Source organism: Lithobates pipiens, unplaced genomic scaffold (genome assembly GCF_037356315.1).
Source record: "Lithobates pipiens isolate NorthernLeopardFrog02 unplaced genomic scaffold, aLitPip1_a1.2 Scaffold_160, whole genome shotgun sequence".
In the NCBI taxonomy this organism is placed as follows: domain Eukaryota; kingdom Metazoa; phylum Chordata; class Amphibia; order Anura; family Ranidae; genus Lithobates; species Lithobates pipiens.
In genome coordinates this window covers 1,707,241-1,732,868 of record NW_027507749.1, presented here as the reverse complement: position 1 = coordinate 1,732,868, position 25,628 = coordinate 1,707,241, and the positions used below count along the sequence as shown (strand labels likewise).

Here is a 25,628-nt window from a genome sequence, read left to right as displayed (position 1 = left end):
ACTTTCGTTAATTTTACGAAAAGTTAACGAAAATTTGTATTCCGTACGAATCTAAATTGTTCGTACAGAACGAAACGGAACGAAACTAAACACATTTTTTGACGCCGCCCATGTTTAACGGACATATATGTGCAGATGATCATGGACATATGTGTGCAGATGATCATTGGGACATGTGATTTTACTTGTGGAGAACAGGTGTTTTTTCTGTGTGGGGACAGTGTTTTGGGGACATTGTGTGTTTACACTGTTTGTGGACATGTGTGGGGACACTGGGCCAGTGATCAGTTTGTAAAAAGCTGTAAAATACAGCTCATACTCACTGATCACTGGCCAGCTTCAGTGATCCGCTCTCCTCTCCTCACTGACAACTTCCATGTGAGGAGAGGAGAGCTGATCGCCTAGCTACCAGTTCTCTATTTACATCACAGGATGGCTGTGATTGGACACAACCATCATGTGATCAGGAGGGCCAATCACAGAGTCCTCCTGCCGATCGGAGATGTGCCATGTCCAGGTGGCACGAGCGCATCAGGATCATGCAGCTGCATGATGTGATCCCCCGCCTTCTGAGGGACATTCCTGAACGTCCACCTAGAAGGAGGAAGCACCCACCTGGCCGTATATGTGCAGTGGCCGGTTGGGAGGTGGTTAATGTTTTGTGTAAGCGTGATTATATTTATTTAAGGAGTATTGATTAATAATATATCATATTTTGTGTTATTCTTATGCCACGTACACACACGACCAGACTTTCCGGCAGACTAGGTCCAACGGTCTTCCCAGCTGACTTTCGGCAGAGTTCTGATGGACTTTCCAAACTAACGGACTTGCCCACACATGAACGGACTAATGCAGGCCATACATGGTCGAATTTCGAACAAATTTTCTTTTCAAAATCAGAAAATTTGTTTTTTTTGTGATCCGATGATGCCACCATTGATTTACGAAATTCGGCCGACCAAACCTTCAATTTTACCTCATGTTGCTACAGAAAAGAATTTTTGTGGCCGGGAATCTTCTTTTGTCTCCGTAAATTTTCTTTTCTTATTACATTTCTCACACGATTCTCCCATCATTGATTAGAAAATCGTTTGTTTTTCAAAAAATTTCCAACATGTCCGATTTCTCAAATTTGATTTCCACATGAAAATCGGCTGTTGCTACAGCCCACTAATGGTGTGAAATTCATACGAAAATTCTTAGATACGAATTTCAAAAGAAAATTCTTTCGAAATTCGAACCATGTATGGCCGGCATTAGTCCGTTCGAATGTCCGTTTGTTTTGAATGTGATGACGTAAGATGGGACTAAACAAGGAAGTTCAGTAGCCAGTAGCCAATCGCTTCCCTTGCGTCATATTTGGTCCGTTGGACCAGCACACAGACAAACGGTTTTACTGATTTTAGTCCATTGGAATTGAGCCCGTCGGATAGATTTGAAACATGTTCTATTTCTAGGACCCTTGGATTTATTTTTTGAAAAACGATCGAACTAGCCCACACACGATCAGATTGTCAGATGGACTAATCCCTTTGGACCTTGTCTGCTGGAAAGTCCGGTCGTGTATACGCAGCATTAGACCCCTTTCACACTGGGGCGGAAGTGGCATCCGCGGTAAAACGGTGCTATTTTTAGCGGCGCTTTACCGTTGTTTTAGCGCTGCTATTCAGCCACTAGCAGGGTGGTTTTAATCTCCGCTAGCGGCCAAAAAAGGGTTAAAACCTCCCGTAAAGCGCCACTGCAGTGACGCTTTACCGGCGGTATAGCTGCGCTGCCCCATTGATTTCAATGGCCAGAGCGGCGAAGGAGAAGTTTATACACTGCTCCAGAGATGCTACTTGCAGGAGTTTTTTTCCCATCCTGCAAGCGCACCGCTCCAGTGTGAAAGCCCTCGGAACTTTCACATTGGAGACACAGCAGCGGCTGTTCAGTTTTCAGGCGCTATTTTTAGTGCAATAGCGCCTGCAAAACGGCCCAGTGTGAAAGGAGTCTCGGGGTGTAAGATTAGAATACTTATAGGAAGGGATCGGGAGGATTGTTGCTTCTTAATCTTTTTAGCTTTTTCTTTGACACGTCTGACTAGAAGATCTTGGAGATGGCAGAAATACCCCATTATGGGGCCCTTATGAGTAAGAACATTCATTTCAAAACACATTAATCTAACATAATTCTAATGTTTAATGTCTTCTTCAGAATAAATCCTATGATTGATCAATGAGCATCTGGAACCTGTTTTTAGCTTTGGAAGAATTCATATCGGGATCTGGCGAGGTGTGGGGTAGGAGTGTTGTCTCTGCAGCATTGTATGGGGGAAGCCGGATACTCCCTTGTGGCAGAAGTTTACAAAAAAATATATACAAGGAGAAAGATTTATTTATTAGGTCCTATAAAGAAAATCTCCATTAAAATGAAGTCAACTTATCACTTAAAATATGAACTTACTGAGAACATGTTCTCATCAGCTTTAACTAATATTAAAAATTATTTTTGAATATGCCAAGCAATATTTATTTATTAATATCTCTGGAATATATCTACATACATTATAATTAAAGTGGCCCTGACACTAAAATTACATTACAAGCAGCTCATTAAAGAACATGTTTGATATTTATCTCCCGGGAAGGTGGTGAGTGAGATCTTCCCTCTCATGAAGAGTGATGGGTGTCTCTGGTATCTGACACTTTAGGATGATTTGGATACTTTGTCCTCCTCTGGTCACTGTGGTTCCTCCTCTCTAAGTGACTACATTGTTCTGTATTGATGTAACGGCCGGTGGGAAGAATCACTACACCGAGCAGGGGACAAGGTTTCCAACAATCCAAAGTGTCTGATACCAGTGATGTCCAGAACAGAAATTAAACTCGCCATCCATCAGAGAGGTAATTAAATCTTCATTTTTAAAGCAGAGCTCCACACAAAAGGGAAAGCTCCGCTTGTTTGCTTCCTCCCCCTTTCCACTGCAACATTTGGCACCTTTTGGGGGGAGCGGATATCTGTTTTTTGACAGATACCCTCTTCCACTTCCTGGTGACTTGGCCATGGCCAAGTCCCCCTGAAGTTCGGCCCCCCTCCTCCTTCCCCCGCTGTCGGGCCATTCACAAAGAGCAGCACACTTTGCACATGTGCCGTAAAGAGCCAGCTGTGAAGGCTTCATTGCTGGTTTCCCTTACAAGGAATGGCGGTGGCAGCACCTGAGAGCCAACTGAAAAATCAGTTGAGGTGAAGACACCGCTGGATTCCAGGACAGGTAAGTATAAGATATAGTATTTGTAGCTGCTGACTTTTATTTTTTTTCTGAAGGAGCCTGGAGCTCCGCTTTAACAATGTTCATTCTCAATACACCAGTATAATACTAAAATACAATAATAGAGATAATGATATAACTACTGGTAACCCAGTGTTGCTCCATACATATTAGCGGATAACTGTCTTTGTATTCAGGTCGGGTCTGAACAGAATTATATAACATTTTGGGAAAAATATACAGCAAAGAAGTCCAGAACTTGATGCCATTATAGCAAAAACCTCCACAGCCACCATGTATTTCCCTCTGGTGCTCAGATAGGCGGGGATCATGGCAATCCAGACACTGCAGAACACCAGCATGCTGAAGGTGATGTACTTGGCCTCATTAAAACTGTCCGGTAATGTCCTGGCTAAAAAAGCGATAATGAAACTCACAGCTGCCAGAAGCCCCATATATCCCAGGACTGAGTAGAAGCCGATAACTGAACCCTCATTACACTGAATGATGACCTTCCCCTGATAAGAGTGAGTGTCCCGATCCTGGAAGGGGGGAGAAATAGACAACCAAGTGACACAGATTTTGACTTGAACCAGTGAGAAGACACAAATGATAACATTGGGAAGTTTGGCTCCCATCCATTTCTTCCAGGGACTTCCAGGTTTGGTGGCTTTAAAAGCAATACACACCATGATACTTTTGGCAAGTAGAGAAGAGACGGCAACTGAGAAAATGACACCAAAGGAGGTCACACGCAGCATGCAGGTCACATCTACTGGATGGCCGAGGAACAAGAAGACACAGAGGAAGCTCAGCATGATGGAGACCAGAAGAAGATAGCTCAGGTTCCGGTTATTAGCTTTAACAATGGGGGTGTCCTGATAATGTATAAATGTTCCCAATATTAAACCAGTCAGAAGGCAACAGAGGATGGAGACAGCTGAAAATATGGCAACAATGGTATCATCAGTGTAGGAGAGAAATTCCACCACTCTTGGAACACACCGATCCTTCTTCTGATTTGGCCATTCATCATCAGGACATTTCATGCAGTTTTCACTGTCTGTAGGAAGAACAATACAAACACAATGAGCATCGGGGTCAGAGCTTCTAAGAAAATGAATTGTCTTGTGTTGTCTCACAGCTAGCAATGGGATTTCCATCAATGCATTTGGGGGAGACTTAAGCCTTTTTACACACAGCGGGTTGAATGAACAAAAAAAAATGGAGAGCTCCGAAGGAGCCACTATTAACAATGTGATGTTAGTACAGCAATCTCTTCTGCTGAGCTTTTGTGTTCTGACAGGGGGGTGGCTAGCCCCGCCAGAACACTCAGCGCATTTAGCTGTTAGCTTGGTGCCCTGATCGGGAGCCGATCGGCAGATCTTTTTCAGTCATGCCAGCTTCTGTCAGACCGGCTGCCTTACACACAGGCTGAATGCCTGACATTCAGCCCATGTTTACTGGGCTTAAAGGAAAAAAAATTATAAATTATATTAATCTATCACACAGTTGGACTCTTATACGTAGAGACTGTCTATTGGCAAGTGCGAAAATAAAAATAAAAAAAATGTTGGTGTCATGAAGACACAATAAATAGTAAAAAGAAAAGCACAAGAAATGTGATAATGGGGAATTTCAATTTAAATTGCCTGAAAACCCTGACAATGCTTTGCTACCTTTTTAGTCTGTTAAATATACCACGGGAAACATTTTGTTATATCTGTTCAGTAATTGCAAAAACAAAAACTGTTGATCACAATCCTGTGCTATCTCAGCCTAATCTAATTAGCCATTCTAGTTCTTATCTTTAGTCTACAGAGTGATTAGTCTCCATGTTGTGAAGAATAGATTAGGGAGATGGTTTGAGTAGTTTAGCAAAAGAGAAGAGATCACAAAGAAGCTCTGGACAGAGCTGACATAACAAAGTGTTGGCTCCCACAGCATCAGGAGCCATTGGCTATTGGAGGCACTCGGCAGGGAGAAGGATCTAGGACCACCAGTGAGGGACTTAAAAAAGAAGAGGAGCAGAGCTGCTCTGTGCAAAACCATTACACAGAGCAGGTAAGTTAACACAACTAAAACCTGTATGCCCCGTACACACGATCGAACATTCCAACAACAAAACTGTGGAATCTTGTTTGAAGGTTGTTGGCTCCAACTTGTCTTGCATACACACGGTCACACAAATGCTGGCCAAACATTTCGAACGTAGTGTCGTACAAGATGTACTACGAGCCTGGACTTGTGTACACACGTTTGGAAAGTCCAACAACAAAGTTTTGTTGCCGGAAATTTGAGAACTCGCTATCCAACATTTGTTGGTGGAAAGTCCGGCAACAAATGTTAGATGGAGCGTATACACGGTTGGACTTTCAGCCAACATGTTCACATCCAACATTTCCCATCGGAAAGTCAGATCATGTGTACGCGGCATTAGATTAACTTTAAAAGCAGAGTACATTTCTGGAAGATCAACAGGTGATTTACTATTGGGTTTTTATAGGCGTAAAACACAGAGAAATGTTGATGTATTGCAGAGATGTCCTCTTGTATTTGTAGGAGCCCTCTTCAATACAGTGAAAGGCACCATCTTGCTACCCGAAGAGAAGGTTTCAGTAATTCGGGACAGAATTCATCCAGCTCTTTCTGCTTCCCATCTCCAGGCTCTCCAGTGTCTGGGGATCATCAGTACTATGGTGGCTACCATTCCAATGGTGAAGTGGGCTCAATGGAAGATGAGACCCTTCCAAAACTCCCTTCCCTGGTGGCTCCAGCTAGAAAATCTGTACAAATGTCATTCCATTTTTCCCGTCTCATGGGTACCGATAACACTCTGATCTGATCTTCTGTCTCAAGGCTCACAGTTACATCCCTGCCCGGCTCATCTGCACCTGAGGGTCTGGTTTTTGAGGGGGGAAGATTAGAGGCTATGGGATGCCCCAAGGAGGTCATTTCTACTCTCATGAGTGCGAGGAGAAGAAGTACCAATCCGGTATATGAGGGGATCTGGGCTCGATTCACAAACCACATATCCTCCAGGTCCAACTCTGGCGGTAATCCAACAGTTCAGGATGTTTTAAGTTTCTTGCAAACTGGATTAGATGTCTTCTTATCTGTTAGCGCTCTTTGTGTTCACTTTTCAGCAATTTCAGCCTTTTCTGGGGTGTCTTGGGCCAAACACCCTTTGATCCAACAATTCTTCAAGGGAGCAGAGGGAACCTAGATTCCCCAAGTGGGAGCTACCACTAGTCCTTGACTTCTTCTCACAACTGGACAAGCCACTTTCAGTCAGAAAGCTGACCCCAGTGTTCCCCAGTGATGTATGGGTGACCCCGCCCCCTCTGATGTAACGGAAACCCCTGGCTTCCCTCACCAGCGTCAGAGGGGCGGGGTCAGGTGACGGGTGGCCCCGCCCTCCTAATATAAGAAACGTCAGCGCTGGGATCCCCGCAGTATCTCCTCAGTGGAGACAGAAGATGGATGCATGGATGGTCTGCGCTGGACTGAAAATCACCAGTCGTTGGATATGATCAGCCATCACTGGACCCCGGAGAGATGATCATTGGTCGCTGGATAGCAAGAGTGGATTACCACCGCTGGAATCTTTTTTTTTTTTTAATAAAGGAATTTTTAAAAAGTACGTTTGTCTTATTTAACAATTTTTTACACTTTCTTTGTGAAATGGTAGGTTTACTTTTGTACCCCCTTACCATTTCAAACAGGGGGGATCTGGGGGTCCCCTTGTTAAAGGGGGCTTCCAGATTCTGATTAGCCCCCCGCCCGCAGACCCCCACAACCACTGGCCAGGGTTGTGGGGATGAGGCCCTTGTCCCCATCAACATGGGGACATGGTGCTTTGAGGGGTCACAGACCCCCAAAGTATCCTCCCAATGTTGATGGCATGTGGCCTGGTACAGTTCAGGAGGGGGGGCGCTCTCTCGTCCCCCCTCTTTTCCAGCGACCTGCCAGGTTGTGTGTTTGGATAAAGGGTCTGGTATGGATATTTAGGGGGACCCCCACGTCAATTTTTTTTTTATAATTTGATGCGGGGTTCCCCTTAATATCCATACCAGACCTGAAGGGCCTGGTAATTGAATTTAGGGGAACCCCACGCTTTTTTTTTTATCAATGAATGAATTGTCCACTCCGTAATACAGAGAACACTCATTGAGTGTTCTCTGTATTACGGGAGCCGACAATTGAAAGTGATTTTAAAAGACTTTTTTTCCTTGCAAAATGACACTTTGTGCAGGGACAGTTCTAAGCACGGGAAACATGCGCCCCTTCACAGGCATACTATAGACACCCACCAGGTACGAAATTTAAAGGAATATTACACTTTTATTGTTTCACTTTAATTATTTTTAAAATCACTGCTCCTGAAAAAACGTCAGTTTTTAAAACTTTTTTTTGCATTGATACATGTCCCCTGGGGCAGGACCCGGGTCCCCAAACACTTTTTAGGACAGTAACTTATTAGCCTTTAAAATTAGCACTTTAGATTGTGAACGTTCGAGTCCCATAGACTTTAATAGGGTTCTAAAGTTCACACGAAGTTTAGGTCTGTTCGCAGGTTCTGGTGCGAACCGAACAGGGGGGTGTTCGGCTCATCCTTAACCCTCAGTGATACCCTCAGTTATACCCTTCCCTAATAACTTACTAACAAATACAAACTCTACCGGAAATGTTGGATATCTCTCCTTCCGGACATGGGGCACACTCATAGCAACATTTATGAATCAAAGATCCAAACTTTTTTCTGCTGCCAGGTAAACAGGGATCTGAGCATCGAGATATCGGAATCTGAAATTAAATATTATTATTATTATTATTTTTAAAAGTCCACCATATCTCATGAGGCTATACATAATAGGTGCTACAAATACAATGAGGTTTGTGTTTGCCTCTGCCATGAGTTCACTATGATTTCTTCAGGTCTGAGATCCATTCAGGAGTCAGTTTTTCAGGATTTTCATTCATTTGGGGTGTTTATTGATTTATTGGTTCCCCATTATTGGTTCCCCGTTGATAACGTCTGTTGATGATGAAACGCATCTGGAGGAAGGCACGTAGTGATGTCACCACGCTATCCGAGAAGGAGAATGGGCTCTGTTTGTGTATGCCGGCCGGCAATTTCTTTTTACACATTTAACTTACCATGTAATTGTAAGTGCAACATTTATTTAATAAATTCATTACGTTTTGAATATACTACACTATGGTAGCCCTTCTCTATTCCTGAGCATTCAATGAGAGCGCACGGACATTGGGACAGATGAAGTGAGCAGTATCACCCGATATAACCTCTGTGTTGTGGTCACCTGTAAGCTTAAAGGCCCAGGCTGGGTTCAAGCCACTTGCCTCTGGGTTCAAGCCACTTGCCTTTAATGCTTGCCATTTGGAAAGCAGAATCTACAGCTCCGGTGATCAGGCACTTTATATGTTTGTGACTACATCGTTTATATCTCCTTGATCTCCCTGGCATCATGCAGGTTTTTATGGACTCAATTTTATGAAATTTTGTAGCGCAGCTTTTTTTTTTTTTTTTTTTCTATTGTTTTTTATTGCATGCTGTTCGGGCCTCTATTTTAGGTTAAGCTACTTTTTTTGCAAGGCTTTTCTTTACAATTTGATGGCTTTGGTTTGGGGGTGTTTTAGGGATTCCTAATTTTTTTTTCTCATTTTTGTATTTTATGTTGGTAGGGTTTCAGGTTTAGGGTTCTCAAACCACAACATCCACTTGTTTCTGACCTGATCTATTTTTTGGCCTGATCTGTTCTTGAGGCTGCATTTAGGCAACATTACACATAAAGACAGATAGGTAAATGTTGGGATATATATCAACACGTTTTGTGAAACAATGTTCACTTCATCAGGAGACAATACTATCCAATGTATACACCAACATAGAAGTGTAAAGAGTAACAGGAACCAGAAGAATGTTCACAAATAGGCCAAATGACATAGAGGGGCACCAAAGGACATGTTCAGTCTGGAAGCTGGAGGTAAGGTGGGACATTCATCAGGGGTGCGCAGGGGGATCCAGCAAGACAGGAAAAAATTGATATAAGGCTGTATAAGGACCTGTGGTAGTAAGAAGTAAGAAGTGTCAGCAGCCCAAAGAAAGTCAAATTGTCCTGCTTATGAAATGCGGTTACCCCTCTCACATATTATATTTGCTATAATAATGGAACCATTACCATCAGTTATCAGGGTTATTAGACATAAAAATGGGGAATAGGGAATATAAACATGTTCTTGTTTACTGATGATGGGATCTCCATGCTATCTAGATGTTACCTTCACAACTGTCCAATGTACTGTATGCTCTGTGCTTTTTGTGACATTTCATATTATAAATTCAATGCAACTAAATCACATATCCCAGGTTTAAACATTTTCCCACAACAGAATCTCTCTGAACCCCCTACCCGTATGTCTGGGAAATTGTAGGCATTAAATATTTAGGGATATCCAGTGGCGGCTGGAGCCTTCCAGCTGTCATGGCTCCCCTGGTTCCCGGCAGGTGGGGCATCAGGGAGGAGGAAATATTTCAAGATGTGGTGTGACATCCATATTGGTATTTTGCTCAGGAAATTTGTGATACATGAGGAGACTGAGGAGTCGAGATATAGATCTGGTTGTCATCAGAATAGAGGTGGTATGGGAAACCATGGGAGGTTAGTAACTAGCCCATGTAAGATGTATAGAGAGATAATAAAAAGGGCCCAAGGACGGAGCCTTAGGATACCCCAAACAGAAAAAGGAAGAGGAGCGGGGGAGATGGGGAGAGTTGGTGTATATGGTGAGAGTTGGTAGAGATTAGTGATGGACGAACTTCCGACGGGACGTTTCGCGAACGCGAAACGCGAACGGACACAAACGTTCGCGAAAACGACCGTTCGCCGCGGGCTCCATTGACTTCAATGGGAGGCGAATTTCGCAAACCTTTAGGTCGAATTTGCGGCCACGGGGTAATTATTAGGGGGTAGCACGTAGTCCCACCACCTGGACAATAGCATAATACATGTATGAGGTGAATTTGGGATCAATAACTACAAGCATTTTTTTTTATTTGGGAAATTGTTCTGACAATTCAGGACTATGGAGCTAATGAAGGCAATGGAGGAGAGGGAAGGTCAGGGACCAGGGTAGGCAAACAAGAGGGTGCAGGAGATACAGAGCACTGACAGCAGCACCGTAATACAGAGCACTGACATCAGCACCGTGACATACAGCGCTGACAGCAGCTCCGTGACATACAGCGCTGACAGCAGCTCCGTGACATACAGCGCTGACAGCAGCTCCGTGACATACAGCGCTGACAGCAGCTCCGTGACATACAGCGCTGACAGCAGCTCCGTGACATACAGCGCTGACAGCAGCACCGTGACATACAGCGCTGACAGCAGCTCCGTGACATACAGCGCTGACAGCAGCTCCGTGACATACAGCGCTGACAGCAGCTCCGTGACATACAGCACTGACAGCAGCTCCGTGACATACAGCGCTGACAGCAGCTCCGTGACATACAGCGCTGACAGCAGCACCGTGACATACAGCGCTGACAGCAGCTCCGTGACATACAGCGCTGACAGCAGCTCCGTGACATACAGCGCTGACAGCAGCTCCGTGACATACAGCGCTGACAGCAGCTCCGTGACATACAGCGCTGACAGCAGCTCCGTGACATACAGCGCTGACAGCAGCACCGTGACATACAGCGCTGACAGCAGCTCCGTGACATACAGCGCTGACAGCAGCTCCGTGACATACAGCGCTGACAGCAGCTCCGTGACATACAGCGCTGACAGCAGCTCCGTGACATACAGCGCTGACAGCAGCTCCGTGACATACAGCGCTGACAGCAGCTCCGTGACATACAGCGCTGACAGCAGCACCGTAAGCAGCCCCAGGAGGAAGTCAGCACAGCACAGGGATGGTGTGATCCCCTCATAATAAGAACCCCCAGGAGGAAGTCAGCACAGCACAGGGATGGTGGGAGCCCCTCATAATAAGAACCCCCAGGAGGAAGTCAGCACAGCACAGGGATGGTGGGAGCCCCTCATAATAAGAACACCCAGGAGGAAGTCAGCACAGCACAGGGATGGTGGGAACCCCTCATAATAAGCAGCCCCAGTAGAAATATGACACCGCTCAACCTCTTCAAAGAGGAGGGTAGGGGCATATAGTACGGTGTGCTTTTTTGGGTCAGGGAAGTGAGCCAAATGAATTAAGAAGGTCTGTGTGCTTGATTCCAAAAATTGTTTATAGACATATACATGGTCTACTGATCACATGTGTTGAATTCCTCCGAGATCCATGCCTCATTCATTTTTAGAAATGTGAGGTAGTTAACACTGTGGTGAGCTAGGCGAGTACGCTTATCGGTCACAATCCCCCCTGCTGCGCTGAACGTCCTTTCGGACAGGACACTGGATGAGGGGCAAGCCAACAGTTCGATTGCAAATTGGGCAAGCTCTGGCCAGAGGTCAAGCCTGCCCACCCAGTAGTCTAGGGGTTCATCACTCCTCAGAGCGTCCACATCGGCCGTTAACCCAATGTAGTCGGACACCTGACGGTCTAGGCGTTCCCTGATGCTGGATCCGGATGACACCTGTCGATGGGTCGGCTGAAAGAATGACCTCATATCCGAAGTCACCAACACATCTTCAAACCGGCCTCTTCTTGCAGGCGCTGTTGGATTGGTACCCGCAAATCCTTCTCTGGGAGTGGGAATTGCTCCTCTGCCAGCGCACGCAAAAGCAGAATGCAGCATTTCTCGAAGCAAGGCCTGGAAGTGCTGCATTCTGACAGCCCTCTGCGACGGCGGTAACATTTCCGCCATTTTGTGTTTGTACCGGGGATCTAAGTACGTTGCCACCCAGTACTGGTCCTTGACCCTCATGCTTTTTATACGGGGGTCCCTATTAAAACACTGGAGCATGAAGGCCCCCATTTGCACTCAAGCGGAAGGTATGTGGTGGTGGTGGTGTTGTTGGTGGTAGTGTCTTTGGGGGTGCACATAGCAGAGAGTGAAGAAGAGGGTGCAGATCGAGAGGATGAGGAGGGTGCAGAAGAATAAGGCTGAGTGAGCCACTCAACCAAGTCTGGTGCGTCCTTTAAAGTAATTGAACGCACCTTCTGCAACTTCCCACTTTGGCTCAAGGCTGTTGCTCCTGCCCTACCCCTACCACCCCTGCGGAAGGGCCTGCCTCTTCCTCTGCCTGTCATTTTTTAAATCACCCTGTGACAAAACTCTTAGTCCCTATACCGCTGAAGGACTGCTGCAGTATAGGGCAGCGGTCAGCAGTAGTGCACGTCAACCCTATGTATTGTGGACCGATAGCGGTCCTTACAGAACAGCAGACTGTAACGCACTCAGGCCTATGTACCGTAGCACCCTATACCAAGTTACCAGTCCTTATAAGAACTTTTGTGGACCAAGCAGGTTGTGTGTTAGTGATTAGCAGACTGTACGTCAGTCCCTATACCAATGAAGGACTGCTGCAGTATAGGGCAGCGGTCAGCAGTAGTGCACGGCAACCCTATGTATTGTGGACCGATAGCGGTCCTTACAGAACAGCAGACTGTACTGCACTCAGGCCTATGTACCGTAGCACCCTATACCAAGTTACCAGTCCTTATAAGAACTTTTGTGGACCAAGCAGGTTGTGTGTTAGTGTTTAGCAGACTGTGCGTCAGTCCCTATACCGCTGAAGGACTGCTGCAGTATAGGGCAGCGGTCAGCAGTAGTGCACGGCAACCCTATGTATTGTGGACCGATAGCGGTCCTTACAGAACAGCAGACTGTAACGCACTCAGGCCTATGTACCGTAGCACCCTATACCAAGTTACCAGTCCTTATAAGAACTTTTGTGGACCAAGCAGGTTGTGTGTTAGTGATTAGCAGACTGTACGTCAGTCCCTATACCAATGAAGGACTGCTGCAGTATAGGGCAGCGGTCAGCAGTAGTGCACGGCAACCCTATGTATTGTGGACCGATAGCGGTCCTTACAGAACAGCAGACTGTAACGCACTCAGGCCTATGTACCGTAGCACCCTATACCAAGTTACCAGTCCTTATAAGAACTTTTGTGGACCAAGCAGGTTGTGTGTTAGTGATTAGCAGACTGTACGTCAGTCCCTATACCAATGAAGGACTGCTGCAGTATAGGGCAGCGGTCAGCAGTAGTGCACGGCAACCCTATGTATTGTGGACCGATAGCGGTCCTTACAGAACAGCAGACTGTACTGCACTCAGGCCTATGTACCGTAGCACCCTATACCAAGTTACCAGTCCTTATAAGAACTTTTGTGGACCAAGCAGGTTGTGTATTAGTGTTTAGCAGACTGTGCGTCAGTCCCTATACCGCTGAAGGACTGCTGCAGTATAGGGCAGCGGTCAGCAGTAGTGCACGGCAACCCTATGTATTGTGGACCGATAGCGGTCCTTACAGAACAGCAGACTGTACTGCACTCAGGCCTATGTACCGTAGCACCCTATACCAAGTTACCAGTCCTTATAAGAACTTTTGTGGACCAAGCAGGTTGTGTGTTAGTGATTAGCAGACTGTACGTCAGTCCCTATACCAATGAAGGACTGCTGCAGTATAGGGCAGCGGTCAGCAGTAGTGCACGGCAACCCTATGTATTGTGGACCGATAGCGGTCCTTACAGAACAGCAGACTGTAACGCACTCAGGCCTATGTACCGTAGCACCCTATACCAAGTTACCAGTCCTTATAAGAACTTTTGTGGACCAAGCAGGTTGTGTGTTAGTGATTAGCAGACTGTACGTCAGTCCCTATACCAATGAAGGACTGCTGCAGTATAGGGCAGCGGTCAGCAGTAGTGCACGGCAACCCTATGTATTGTGGACCGATAGCGGTCCTTACAGAACAGCAGACTGTACTGCACTCAGGCCTATGTACCGTAGCACCCTATACCAAGTTACCAGTCCTTATAAGAACTTTTGTGGACCAAGCAGGTTGTGTATTAGTGTTTAGCAGACTGTGCGTCAGTCCCTATACCGCTGAAGGACTGCTGCAGTATAGGGCAGCGGTCAGCAGTAGTGCACGGCAACCCTATGTATTGTGGACCGATAGCGGTCCTTACAGAACAGCAGACTGTACTGCACTCAGGCCTATGTACCGTAGCACCCTATACCAAGTTACCAGTCCTTATAAGAACTTTTGTGGACCAAGCAGGTTGTGTGTTAGTGATTAGCAGACTGTACGTCAGTCCCTATACCAATGAAGGACTGCTGCAGTATAGGGCAGCGGTCAGCAGTAGTGCACGGCAACCCTATGTATTGTGGACCGATAGCGGTCCTTACAGAACAGCAGACTGTAACGCACTCAGGCCTATGTACCGTAGCACCCTATACCAAGTTACCAGTCCTTATAAGAACTTTTGTGGACCAAGCAGGTTGTGTATTAGTGTTTAGCAGACTGTGCGTCAGTCCCTATACCGCTGAAGGACTGCTGCAGTATAGGGCAGCGGTCAGCAGTAGTGCACGGCAACCCTATCTATTGTGGACCGATAGCGGTCCTTACAGAACAGCAGACTGTACCGCACCCAAGCCTATGTACCGTAGCACCCTAGACAGACCAAGTTACCAGTCCTGATAAAGAGCTTTGTGGAACAAGTGAGTTGTGAATGATTAGCAGACTGCAGCAGAAGGGCAGCAGTCAAGTATAATATTCTTTCTATATTTGGAAGAAAGAATATTATACGTGTACAAGCCTATTACCGTACCACTGATACCAGTCCTGAAAAGAACCTTTGTGGAACTAATAGTAACAGCAAGTCTTTAAAATTATCCTCACTGCCTGACACACTGCTTCCTGCCTGTCCCTATACAAATTGGCAAAAAAGAGTAGGCTGGAACGATTAGCTGGAACAGCTCTTTTGTGGACCTGATAGTAACAGCTAATGATGATGATGATGATGATGATGAAGAAAGACTAATCTGGCTGAGCTGTCCCTAAAATAGCAGCATACAGCGCTCTGTCCCTTTATCTAAACTGACAAAAGAAACTCAGGCTGCTGACCTAACACCTATACCAGTCCTGAAAAGAACTTTTGTGTACCAAATAGCTAGCGTTTTCTCTGTCCCTACTCCACACAGGATCCTTTCCCTACAGTGACAGAAGAAAGAATGTAAAATGGCCACCGGATCGGGTGTATTTATAGGTTAGGGGGAATGTCCAAGTGTCCATGAGCTGTCATGTCTCAATTGGTTGTCCTGTAACACATGATAAACGTGTCACGAAAGGTTAAAGTTCTTGTATACATTAAACACGTAAGTCCGCCGGGGCGAACGACGGAAAAAGGCGTTCGAACCCGCGGACGGCGAAAGTCGGAAATTCGCCGCGAAACGACCGCCGGGCGAACCGTTCGGCCATCACTAGTAGAGATGATAGATAATGGTTAGAGATGCAAAAAACAGTCACGGAGGCAGAGGGAGTGTAGTTTATTGAGGAGGAATGGGTGGTCAACTGTGTCAAAGGCAGCAGAAAGGTCCAAAAGTATGAGTATGGAGTACTGGTCATTGATTTTAGCATTTGGTAGGTCATTGGTGAGTTTTAGTAGGGCAGTTTCAGTGGAATGTTGTGGGCGGAAGCCGGAATGTAGGGGATGGAGAAGGTTGTTGTCAGTGAGGTAGCAACTCATAAGGTTTTGGACAAGGTATTCAAAAAGCTTGGAGGCAAATGGGAGCAGGGAAATGGATCTTAAATTATTCATATAGGTGGGTTCCAGTGAGGGATTTTTAAGTATGGGGGTAACCAGGGCGCGTTTGAGTGGAGAGCGAAAGGTGCTAGAGGAGAGGGAGAGGTTGAAGATGTGGGTTGCAGAGTTTAGGATAGAGTAGGAGGGTGATTGCGGTAATTGTGAGGGGACAAGGTCCAGCAGACTGGTGGTGAGGTGGGCCATGGAAAGGAGTTTAGCAACTTCCTCAATGATAACAGGGTTAAAGGAGGAAACTATTGATTGTGGTGTTGGACCTGGTGTGTTGGTTGGGGGAGAAAGCAGGGCGCAAAATATCTCATCACAAATTGTGTTGATTTTGTTTTTGAAATGATTTGCAATCTCACTTCTAATAATATCCCACAATGGTCACCCCTAATAGTTCCCCACAACTGTCACACCTAATAATATCTCACAACTGTCACGCCTAATAATATCCCTCAACTGCCACTCTTAATAATATCTCACAACTGTCACACCTAATAATATCTCACAACTGTCACCCCTAATAATATCTCACAACTGTCACCCCTAATAATATCTCACAACTGTCACACCTAATAATATCTCACAACTGTCACCCCTAATAATATCTCACAGCTGTCATACCTAATAATATCTCACAACTGTCACACCTAATAATATCTCGCAACTAATGCTATCCACCAACTGTCACTCCTAATAATATCCCAAAACTGTCACTGCTAATAGTTCCCCTCAACTGTCATCACCTAATATCTCACAACTGTCACACCTACTAAAGTCCCTGTTAGGGATGAGCTTTGCGTTCGAGCCGAACATCAGCTGTTCGTCCGTTTGGCGAATACTGAATGTTATGGGCCATTCGCACCAAATTCATGTGGCGCTCAGGGCCCACAATGCACTGCGCCATTGCAGTGCATTGCTGGCTCATGATTGGCCAAGCATGAACTGTGACCCCTCATGCTTGGCCAATCACAGCGCCGGCAGCGAGGAGAGCCATGATTGGCCACAGGCAGGATGCCCGTGGCCAATCATAGCTCAGGCTGTGTAGTACACGCCCCACACTATATAAGGTGGCCAGCGCGGTGGCCTTGTGTAGTGTGTTGGCGTCTGTAGGAGTTAGTGGGTGTTCTCTGTGTACCCACAACACAGTATACACAGTTCATTATCGGCCGATTTTGCGTTCTTGCTCTTCTGTAATTGAGCTGTTAGCAATCTGCAGGAGTTTGTGCCGGTTTTCTGCGTGCCCTAACCGCAGTATATGCCATTATATCCACCTATATAGCTAGCTATATTGCTCTTTTGTAATAAAGCTTGCAGTCAGTTTTAGGAGATTGTGCGTGTTGTCTGCGTGCCCTGACCGCAGTATACACCATTATATCCACCTATATAGCTAGCTATATTGCTCTTTTGTAATATAGCTTGCAGTCAGTTGTAGGAGATTGTGCGTGTTGTCTGCGTGCCCTGACCGCAGTATACACCATTATATCCACCTATATAGCTAGCTATATTGCTCTTTTGTAATAGAGCTTGCAGTCAGTTGTAGGAGATTGTGCGTGTTGTCTGCGTGCCCTGAACCCACTATACACCGCTATATAGCTAGCTATATTGCTCTTTTGTAATAGAGCTTGCAGTCAGTTGTAGGAGATTGTGCCTGTTGTCTGCGTGCCCTGACCGCAGTATACACCGTTATATTCACCTATATAGCTCTTCTCTAATTGAGCCATCTGCCATATGCAGGAGTTAGTGGGTGATGTGTGCCTCCAGCACAATATACACTACCCAATTGCTGGTTTTTCCATCTCCCATTACCATGTTTGGAAGGCCAACAAGGAGAGGCAGACAGGCGCGAGCCGATAAAAGAGGGCAAGCAGGCTCTGTGTCTAGAGACAACAGTGTTGGTCGTGGACGCGGTGCATCTTCATCATCAGCACGTGGCCATGGGACACGCTTGTCCTTCTTTTCGGCAGCTGGATGTGTTGAAATGCATCATGCCGAAGACTTGGTAGAGTGGATGACCAAGCCCTCTTCATCCTCCTCATCCTCTCTCACCCAGGCTCAGGGTACTAGCAAAGCAGCTGCCAATGCATCGTCTTCCCTCCTCTCAATGTCATCATCAGTGACTCCTTCCCTAGACCCACCATGTCCTCCTGAGGAGTCTCCTGAACTCTTTGAGCACAGTGTTGGGTACATGCTCCAGGAGGATGCCCAGTGTTTTGTAGGCTCTGATGATGATACTCAGCTAGAGGAAGGCAGTAGCGTGAGCACAGAGAGAGGGGATGCTCAAGAAGGACAGCAATCTGGCAGTCATGTTCCACAAGCTGCAGCATACTGCCAGGTTTGCTCCAGCGATGAAGAGGGAGGGGATGATGAGGGCACTGACTCCACGTGGGTGCCTGGTAGGAGAGAGGAGGAGGAGGAGGTGGCACATGTCCAACGAGGCAGGATGCCCTCCGGGGGCCAGCTTAGGGGCAACACACCGACTGAATCACACCGCAGAGCTCCGCCTGTGCATGGCGCTGCCTCTGCGCGTTATTCTAAATGTTCTTTGGTGTGGGCTTTTTTTGAGACGAGTGCATCAGATCGCACCGCTGCTATTTGCAACATATGTCTCAAGTGTATCTCGCGTGGCCAAAACATCAGCCGCTTGGGCACCACATGCTTGACCAGACATATGTTGACCTGCCATGCAGCTCGTTGGCAAGCGTACCTCAAAGACCCACACCAAAGAACAAAGCGGACCTCTCCTTACTCCTCATCACCTGGGATCTCCAACCCCACTAGACATTCAGTCCTCTCTGAAACCTGCTCTGAGAGGAATGAAGGTGTAGAATTAGGTGTGTCACAGCCAAGTCCTTCCGGGCACTCTGCTAGCAGTACACCCACGTCCGATTATAGCAGGCAAATGTCCCTGCCCCAGCTGCTGGACCGTCGAAAGAAGTTCACTCCCAGCCATCCACATGCCCAGCGGTTGAATGCTAGCTTGGCTAAATTGCTAGCACTTCAACTGCTGCTTTTTAAGTTGGTAGACTCGGCCCCCTTCCGTGAGTTTGTACATTGTGCAGTTCCTCAGTGGCAGGTTCCCAAACGCCACTTTTTCTCACGGAAGGTGATTCCGCCTCTCTACCGGCATGTGGAAGGCAATGTCTTTGCCTCGCTGGACAGGGCGGTCAGTGGTAAGGTGCATATTACCGCTGACTCATGGTCCAACAGGCATGGACAGGGAGGTTACCTGTCTTTCACGGCCCATTGGGTCACTCTTCTGGCAGCTGGGAAGGATGCAGGACAAGGTGCAGTAGAAATGAAAAGTGCTAATTTTAATGGCTAATATGCAAGATATTGTCCTAAAAAGGGTTTGGGGACCTGGCTCCTGCCCCAGGGGACATGGGTCTATGCCTAAAATGTTTTTAAAAACTGCACTTTTTTCGGGAGCACTGATTTTAATGATGATTAAAGTGAAAAAAAAATTGAAATATTCCTTTAAATATCGTGCCTGGGGGGTGTCTATAGTATGCCTGTGAAGTGCCACGTGTTCCCGTATTTAGAACAGTCCCTGCACAAAATGACATTTAACGGAAAAAAAGTCATTTAAAACGGCATTTTTAATGTAATATCTGGTTGCGGCAATATGGATGAAAATCATTGAGAAAAATGGCATGGGCAGCCCCCGCCCTGCCCATTACCAGCCCCATTTGGTTCTTGTACAGATATTAAGGGGAACCCCGTACCCATATTAAAAAAAGGAAAGACGTGGGGCCCCCAGGCCCTATATACTCAGAACAGCAGTATACAGGCAGTGCAAACAAGACAGAGACTGTGTAGGTTTGTTGTGTTAGGTAGAATCTGTTTGTCATTTTGAACTGGTACATTTTTAAAGTGTAGCTCCAGTCAAAAAAAAAACAATTTTTAAGCTTTTTGGAAAACATAGGGAAGGGTTATCACCCCTGTATAATTTATTGTGCCGTACGACTTTTTTCATCTCACTTCCTGTTGTCTCCTTCTGTTTGCAAGCAGGAAATGTTTGTAAGTTGGATGTTTGAAAGCAGGGGCCTGCTCTATATGCTCTGCAGAAATGGCGGAAAAAGGTGTTGGTGTTGCACAACATTGTAAGCCCTCAAAGTGACTCTTGGTGGGCGCTGGAGCGCCCTGCTGTGAACGATTATATCAAGAATTGTAATGCCATTATTGAACAGTGGTAGAAAAATTGGGCCTTTGGTGGTTGTGGTGGTGGTGCTGGTGCCACAATACTATAAGTCCTCACAGTTACTCTCGGTGGGCACAGGAACGGGCCCTGCTGTGAAATATTATATCAAGAATTGTAATTACATGCCCCTGTTAAACAGGGGCTGAAAAATTGGGCCTATACACTGCAACCTCTCCCATATACTCTAGTTGTAGTGCAGGAATGAGCAGTGCTGCAAAGCATTGCATCAAAAATTGTAATTACACGCCCCTGTTAAACAGGGGTTGAAAAATTGGGCCTTAGGCACTGGTCCTGGTGCCACGACACTGCAACCTCTCCCATATACATACTATAGTTGTAGTGCAGGAATGAGCCCTGCTGCAAAGCATTGCATCAAAAATTGTAATTACATGCCCCTGTTAAACAGGGGCTGAAAAATTGGGCTGGTGGCATCACCCAGAACCAAAAATGTTCTTCCAAGATATCAGCGGAGGAGGAAGAGGATAGACAGTCAACATAACAGGACAGTCACTCAGCATCAGCATAGGCAGTCTTGAAGGGATGTGATATTTCAAAAAAAATTATTTGGTTACATCAGCTTCAGGTGCTTGGTAGCTGTGGGTGATCCAAGATTCATTCACCTTTATGAAGGTCAGTCGGTCAACTGAGTCCGTGGACAGGGGCACCCTGTGATCGGTAACAAAGCCACCAGCAGCACTGAAGGTGCGTTCCGAAAGAACGCTTGATGCAGGACAGGCCAGTAGCTCAATTGCATACTGTGCAAGCTCTGGCCAGTGATCCATCCTCAAGACCCAGTAAGCCAGAGGATTTTCGGTAGGAAAGGTGTCCAAGTCTGACCTTGCCCCTAGGTATTCCTGCACCATGTAAATCAGACGCTGGCGATGGTTGCTGGAACCGATCATACCTTGGGGCTGCGGACTAAAAAATTGTCTGAACGCATCGGTCAGACGGCCACCTTCTCCACCGCTCCTTCTGACCGATGCCTCAGCAGCACGTTGTCCAGGACCAGGAGTTTGTAACCTCCCAGTCTCTGGCAACGCGTTGCACAGACCTTTCTGAAAAAGGCCTCCCGGAGATGTCTCATCCTCTGCTCCCTCTGCGACGGCAAGATAAGGTCCGCAACCTTACTCTTGTACAGTGGATCAAGGAGAGTGGCCAGCCAGTAATGGTCCCTCTCCTTGATCCGAAGAATACTAGGATCCTTCCGCAGGCTTTGCAGGATCAGGGAGGCCATGCAGCATAGGTTAGCTGAGGAATTCGATCCAGAGTTCTCTGGGTCACTAAGGACAACATGATCCGCAGCTACCTCCTCCCAGCCATGTACAAGTCCACGGGTTTCTTGGGACTATAAATCATCCCTACAAGACTGCTGCTGCTGATGCTGAGTGCCAGGCTCCACCTCCATGCTGACACAATCCTCCTCCTCCTCCTCCTTGTCCTCTTCCTGTATGATGGGTGGGACAGCAGGAACACTGTCTGGATAAAGGGGGCCTTAAGAGGCAAGGAAGTCCTCTTCTTCCTGCCTCTGTTCTGCCTTAAGTGCCCTGTCCATTATTCCATGCAGTGTATGCTCCAACAGGTGGACAAGAGGTACAGTGTCACTAATGCATGCACTGTCACTGCCCACCATCGTTGTGGCCTCCTCAAATGGTGACAGGACAGTGCATGCATCCCTGATCATGCCCCACTGGCGTGGTGAGAAAAAACCGAGCTCCCCTGACCCTGTCCTGGTGCCGTAGTTGCACAGGTACTCATTGATGACCCTCTGCTGTGTGTGCAGCCGCTGCAGCATGGCCAACCTTAAGTTCCACCTGGTGGGCATGTCACATATAAGGCGGTTCTTGGGCAGGTTAATCTCCTTTTGGATCTCAGCCAGCCAAGCACAGGCATTAAATGATCAGCGGAAATGCACACAGACTTTCCTGGCCTGCTTCAGGACATCCTGTAAGCCCAGGTACCTGTCCAAGAACCGCTGCACCACCAGGTTAAGGACGTGAGCCACACAGGGAACATGGGTCAGTGTTCCCTGTCGGAGGGCGGAGAGGAGGTTGGTGCCATTGTCGCAAACCACCAATCCTGGCTTTAAGCTGGAGTGGCATCAACCACCTCTCAGCCTGCCCCTGCAGAGCTGACAAAATATCTGCCCCAGTGTGGCTCCTGTCCCCCAAACAAACCAGCGAAAGCATGGCATGGCATCGTTTTGCCTGTTTTAGCCCCTTGAACGCCTACGGAGCACTTCTGGTTCTGAGGACAGAGCACTGGAAGAGGCCATGGAGGAAGAAGAAGAGGAGGGGGTGGAGGAGAGAGGTGTGTCACAACCAGTAGTAGCATTTTGGAGGCGTGGTGGTAGAACAACCTCCAACACTACTGCACCTTGTCCTGCATCCTTCCCAGCTGCCAGAAGAGTGACCCAATGGGCCGTGAAAGACAGGTAACGTCCCTGTCCATGACTGCTGGACCATGAGTCAGCGGTAATATGCACCTTACCGCTGACCGCCCTGTCCAGTGAGGCAAGGACATTGCCTTCCACATGCCGGTAGAGAGCCGGAATCACCTTCCATGAGAAAAAGTGGCGTTTGGGGACCTGCCACTGAGGAACCTCACATTACATAAACTCACGGAAGGGAGCCGAGTCTACCAACTGAAAAGGCAGCAGTTGAAGTGCTAGCAATTTAGCCCAGCTAGCATTCAACCACTGGGCATGTGGATGGCTGGGAGTGAACTTCTTTCTATGGTCCAGTAGCTGGGGCAGGGAAATTTGCCTGCTTCAATCGGACATGGGTGTACTGCTAGCAGAGTGCCCGCAAGCACTTGGCTGTGACACACCTAATTCTACACCTTGATTCCTCTCAGCGCAGGTTTCAGAGAGGACTGAAGGTCTAGTGGGGTTGGAGATCCCAGCTGATAAGGAGCAAGGAGAGGTCTGCTTTGTTCTTTGGTGTGGGTCTTTAAGGTAAGCTTGCCAACGACCTGCATGGCAGGTCAACATATGTCTGGTCAAGCATGTGGTGCCCAAGCGACTGATGTTTTGGCCACGCGAGATACACTTGAGACATATGTTGCAAATAGCAGCGGTGCGATCTGATGCACTGGTCTCAAAAAAGGCCCACACTAAAGAACTTTTAGATAACGCGCAGAGGCAGCGCCCTGCACAGGTGGAGCTCTGCGGTGTGATTCAGTCGGTGTGCTGCCCCTAAGCTGGCCCCCGGAGTGCATCCTGCCTCATTGGAGATGTGCCTCCTCCTCCTCTTCCTCTCTCCTACCAGGCACCCACGTGGAGTCAGTGCCCTCATCATCCCCTACCTCTTCATCACTGGAGCAAACCTGGCAGTATGCTGCAGCTTGTGGAACATGACTGCTAGATTGCTGTCCTGCTTGAGCATCCCCTCTCTCTGCGCTCACGCTACTGCCTTCCTCTAGCTGAGTATCATCATCAGAGCCTACAAAACACTGGGCATCCTCCTGGAGCATGTACCCAACACTGTGCTCAAAGAGTTCAGGGGACTCCTCAGGAGGACGTGGTGGGTCTAGGGAAGGAGTGACTGATGATCACATTAAGACGAGGGAAGAGGATGCGTTGGTAGCTGCTTTGCTACTACCCTGAGCCTGGGTGAGAGAGGATGAGGAGGATGAAGAGGGCTTGGTCATCCACTCTACCAAGTCTTCGGCATGATGTGGCTCAACACGTCCAGCTGCCGAAAAGAAGGACAAGCGTGTCCCATGGCCACGTGCTGATGATGATGCACTGCATCCACGACCAGCACTGTTGTCTCTAGACACAGAGCCTGCTTGCCCCCTTTTATCGGCTCGTGCCTGTCTGCCTCTCCTTGTTGGCCTTCCAGACATGGTAATGGCCTGAAGGGAGATGGGAAAAACAGCAATTGGGTAGTGTATATTGTGCTGGAGGCACACAACATCCACTAAGTCCTGCAGATGCCTTTATTATAGAACACCAGCAATATAGGGTAGATACAGGTGTATACTGTGCTGTGCTGGAGGCACACAACACCCACTAACTCCTGCAGATGCCTTTATTATAGAACAACAGGAATTAAAGGGTAGATATTGGTGTATACTGTGCTGGAGGCACACAACACCCACTAAATCCTGCAGATGCCTTTATTATAGAACACCAGGAATTAAAGGGTAGATACCGGTGTATACTGTGCTGTGCTGGAGGCACACAACACCAACTAACTCCTGCAGATGGCAGATGGCTCAATTAGAGAAGAGCAATATAGGTAGATTCAGGTGTATACTGCGCTCAGGGCACACAGACAACACCCGGAAACTCCTGCAGATGGCTGATTGCTCAATTACAGAAGAGCTATATAGGTAGATACAGGTGTATACTGCGCTCAGGGCACACAGACAACACCCAGAAACTCCTGCAGATGACTGAAAGCTCAATTACAGAAGAGCAATACAGCTATATAGGTAGATACAGGTGTATACTGTGCTCAGGGCACACAGACAACACCTAGAAACTCCCGCAGATGGCTGATAGCTCAATTACAGAAGAGCAATAAAGCAAAATAGGTAGATACAGGTGTATACTGCACTCAGGGCACACAGACAATACCCAGAAACTCCTGCAGATGGCTGATAGCTCAATTACAGAAGAGCAATATAGCTATATAGGTAGATACAGGTGTATACTGCGCTCAGGGCACACAGACAACACCCACAAACTCCTGCAGATGGCTGATAGCTCAATTACAGAAGAGCAATAAAGCTAAATAGGTAGATACAGGTGTATATTGCACTGAAGGTACACAGACACCACCCACTAACTCCTGCAGATGCCGGAACACTACACAAGGCCGCCGTGCTGGTGGCCTTATATAGTGTGGGGCATGTACTACACAGCCTGAGCTATGATTGGCCACAGGCATCCTGCCTGTGGCCAATCATGGCTCTCCTCACTGCCGGCGCTTTGATTGGCCAAGCATGCAGGGTCACAGTGCATGCTTGGCCAATCATGAGCCAGCAATGCACTGCGATGGTGCAGTGCATTGTGGGCTGTGAGCGCCACACAAATTTGGCACGAACGGCCCATAACGGCCCAGCCGATGTTCGAGTCGAACGTACGTTCGACTCTAACACCAAACTCCCCCCTACTACTGACACTGCCAGTATATATACACATGTACACACATACAGTATGAGTCTGAGCTTTGGGGTGCACACCTATATGTCATTTATGTCAGAGATATACAGCCTCTCCGGTACCTCCTCTGACAACTTTATTCATTCATTCATTCAATAAATTCATTAATTTATTTATTCCACAACACATACATATTCACATAGAAAATAAAGAAAGTTTATGTACACCAATTATTTACAATCAAAAAATCTTCAGTGGCTTCAAAAATGACCCCATACGTGGAGAGGCACATTGGCACACTGGCAAGCATTTCTTAAATTAAGAC

The 25,628-nt window shown here is 47.1% G+C and overlaps 1 protein-coding gene across 2 annotated transcripts in view; it reads right to left on the bottom strand.

The window, feature by feature from the left end:
* Positions 1-2,389: 2,389 nt before the first annotated feature.
* LOC143986453 (vomeronasal type-2 receptor 26-like) overlaps positions 2,390-25,628 on the bottom strand; it is a 135,776-nt gene continuing 112,537 nt past the window's right edge. For both annotated transcript variants that reach the window (XM_077484798.1, XM_077484799.1), the window contains 2 exons: positions 7,933-8,056; positions 2,390-4,313 (listed from right to left, as the gene is read on the bottom strand). In XM_077484798.1, the coding sequence (XP_077340924.1) occupies positions 3,421-4,313; positions 7,933-8,056 (1,017 nt within the window). In that variant the 3' untranslated portion in view covers positions 2,390-3,420. The remainder of the gene's footprint in view (positions 4,314-7,932; positions 8,057-25,628) is intronic.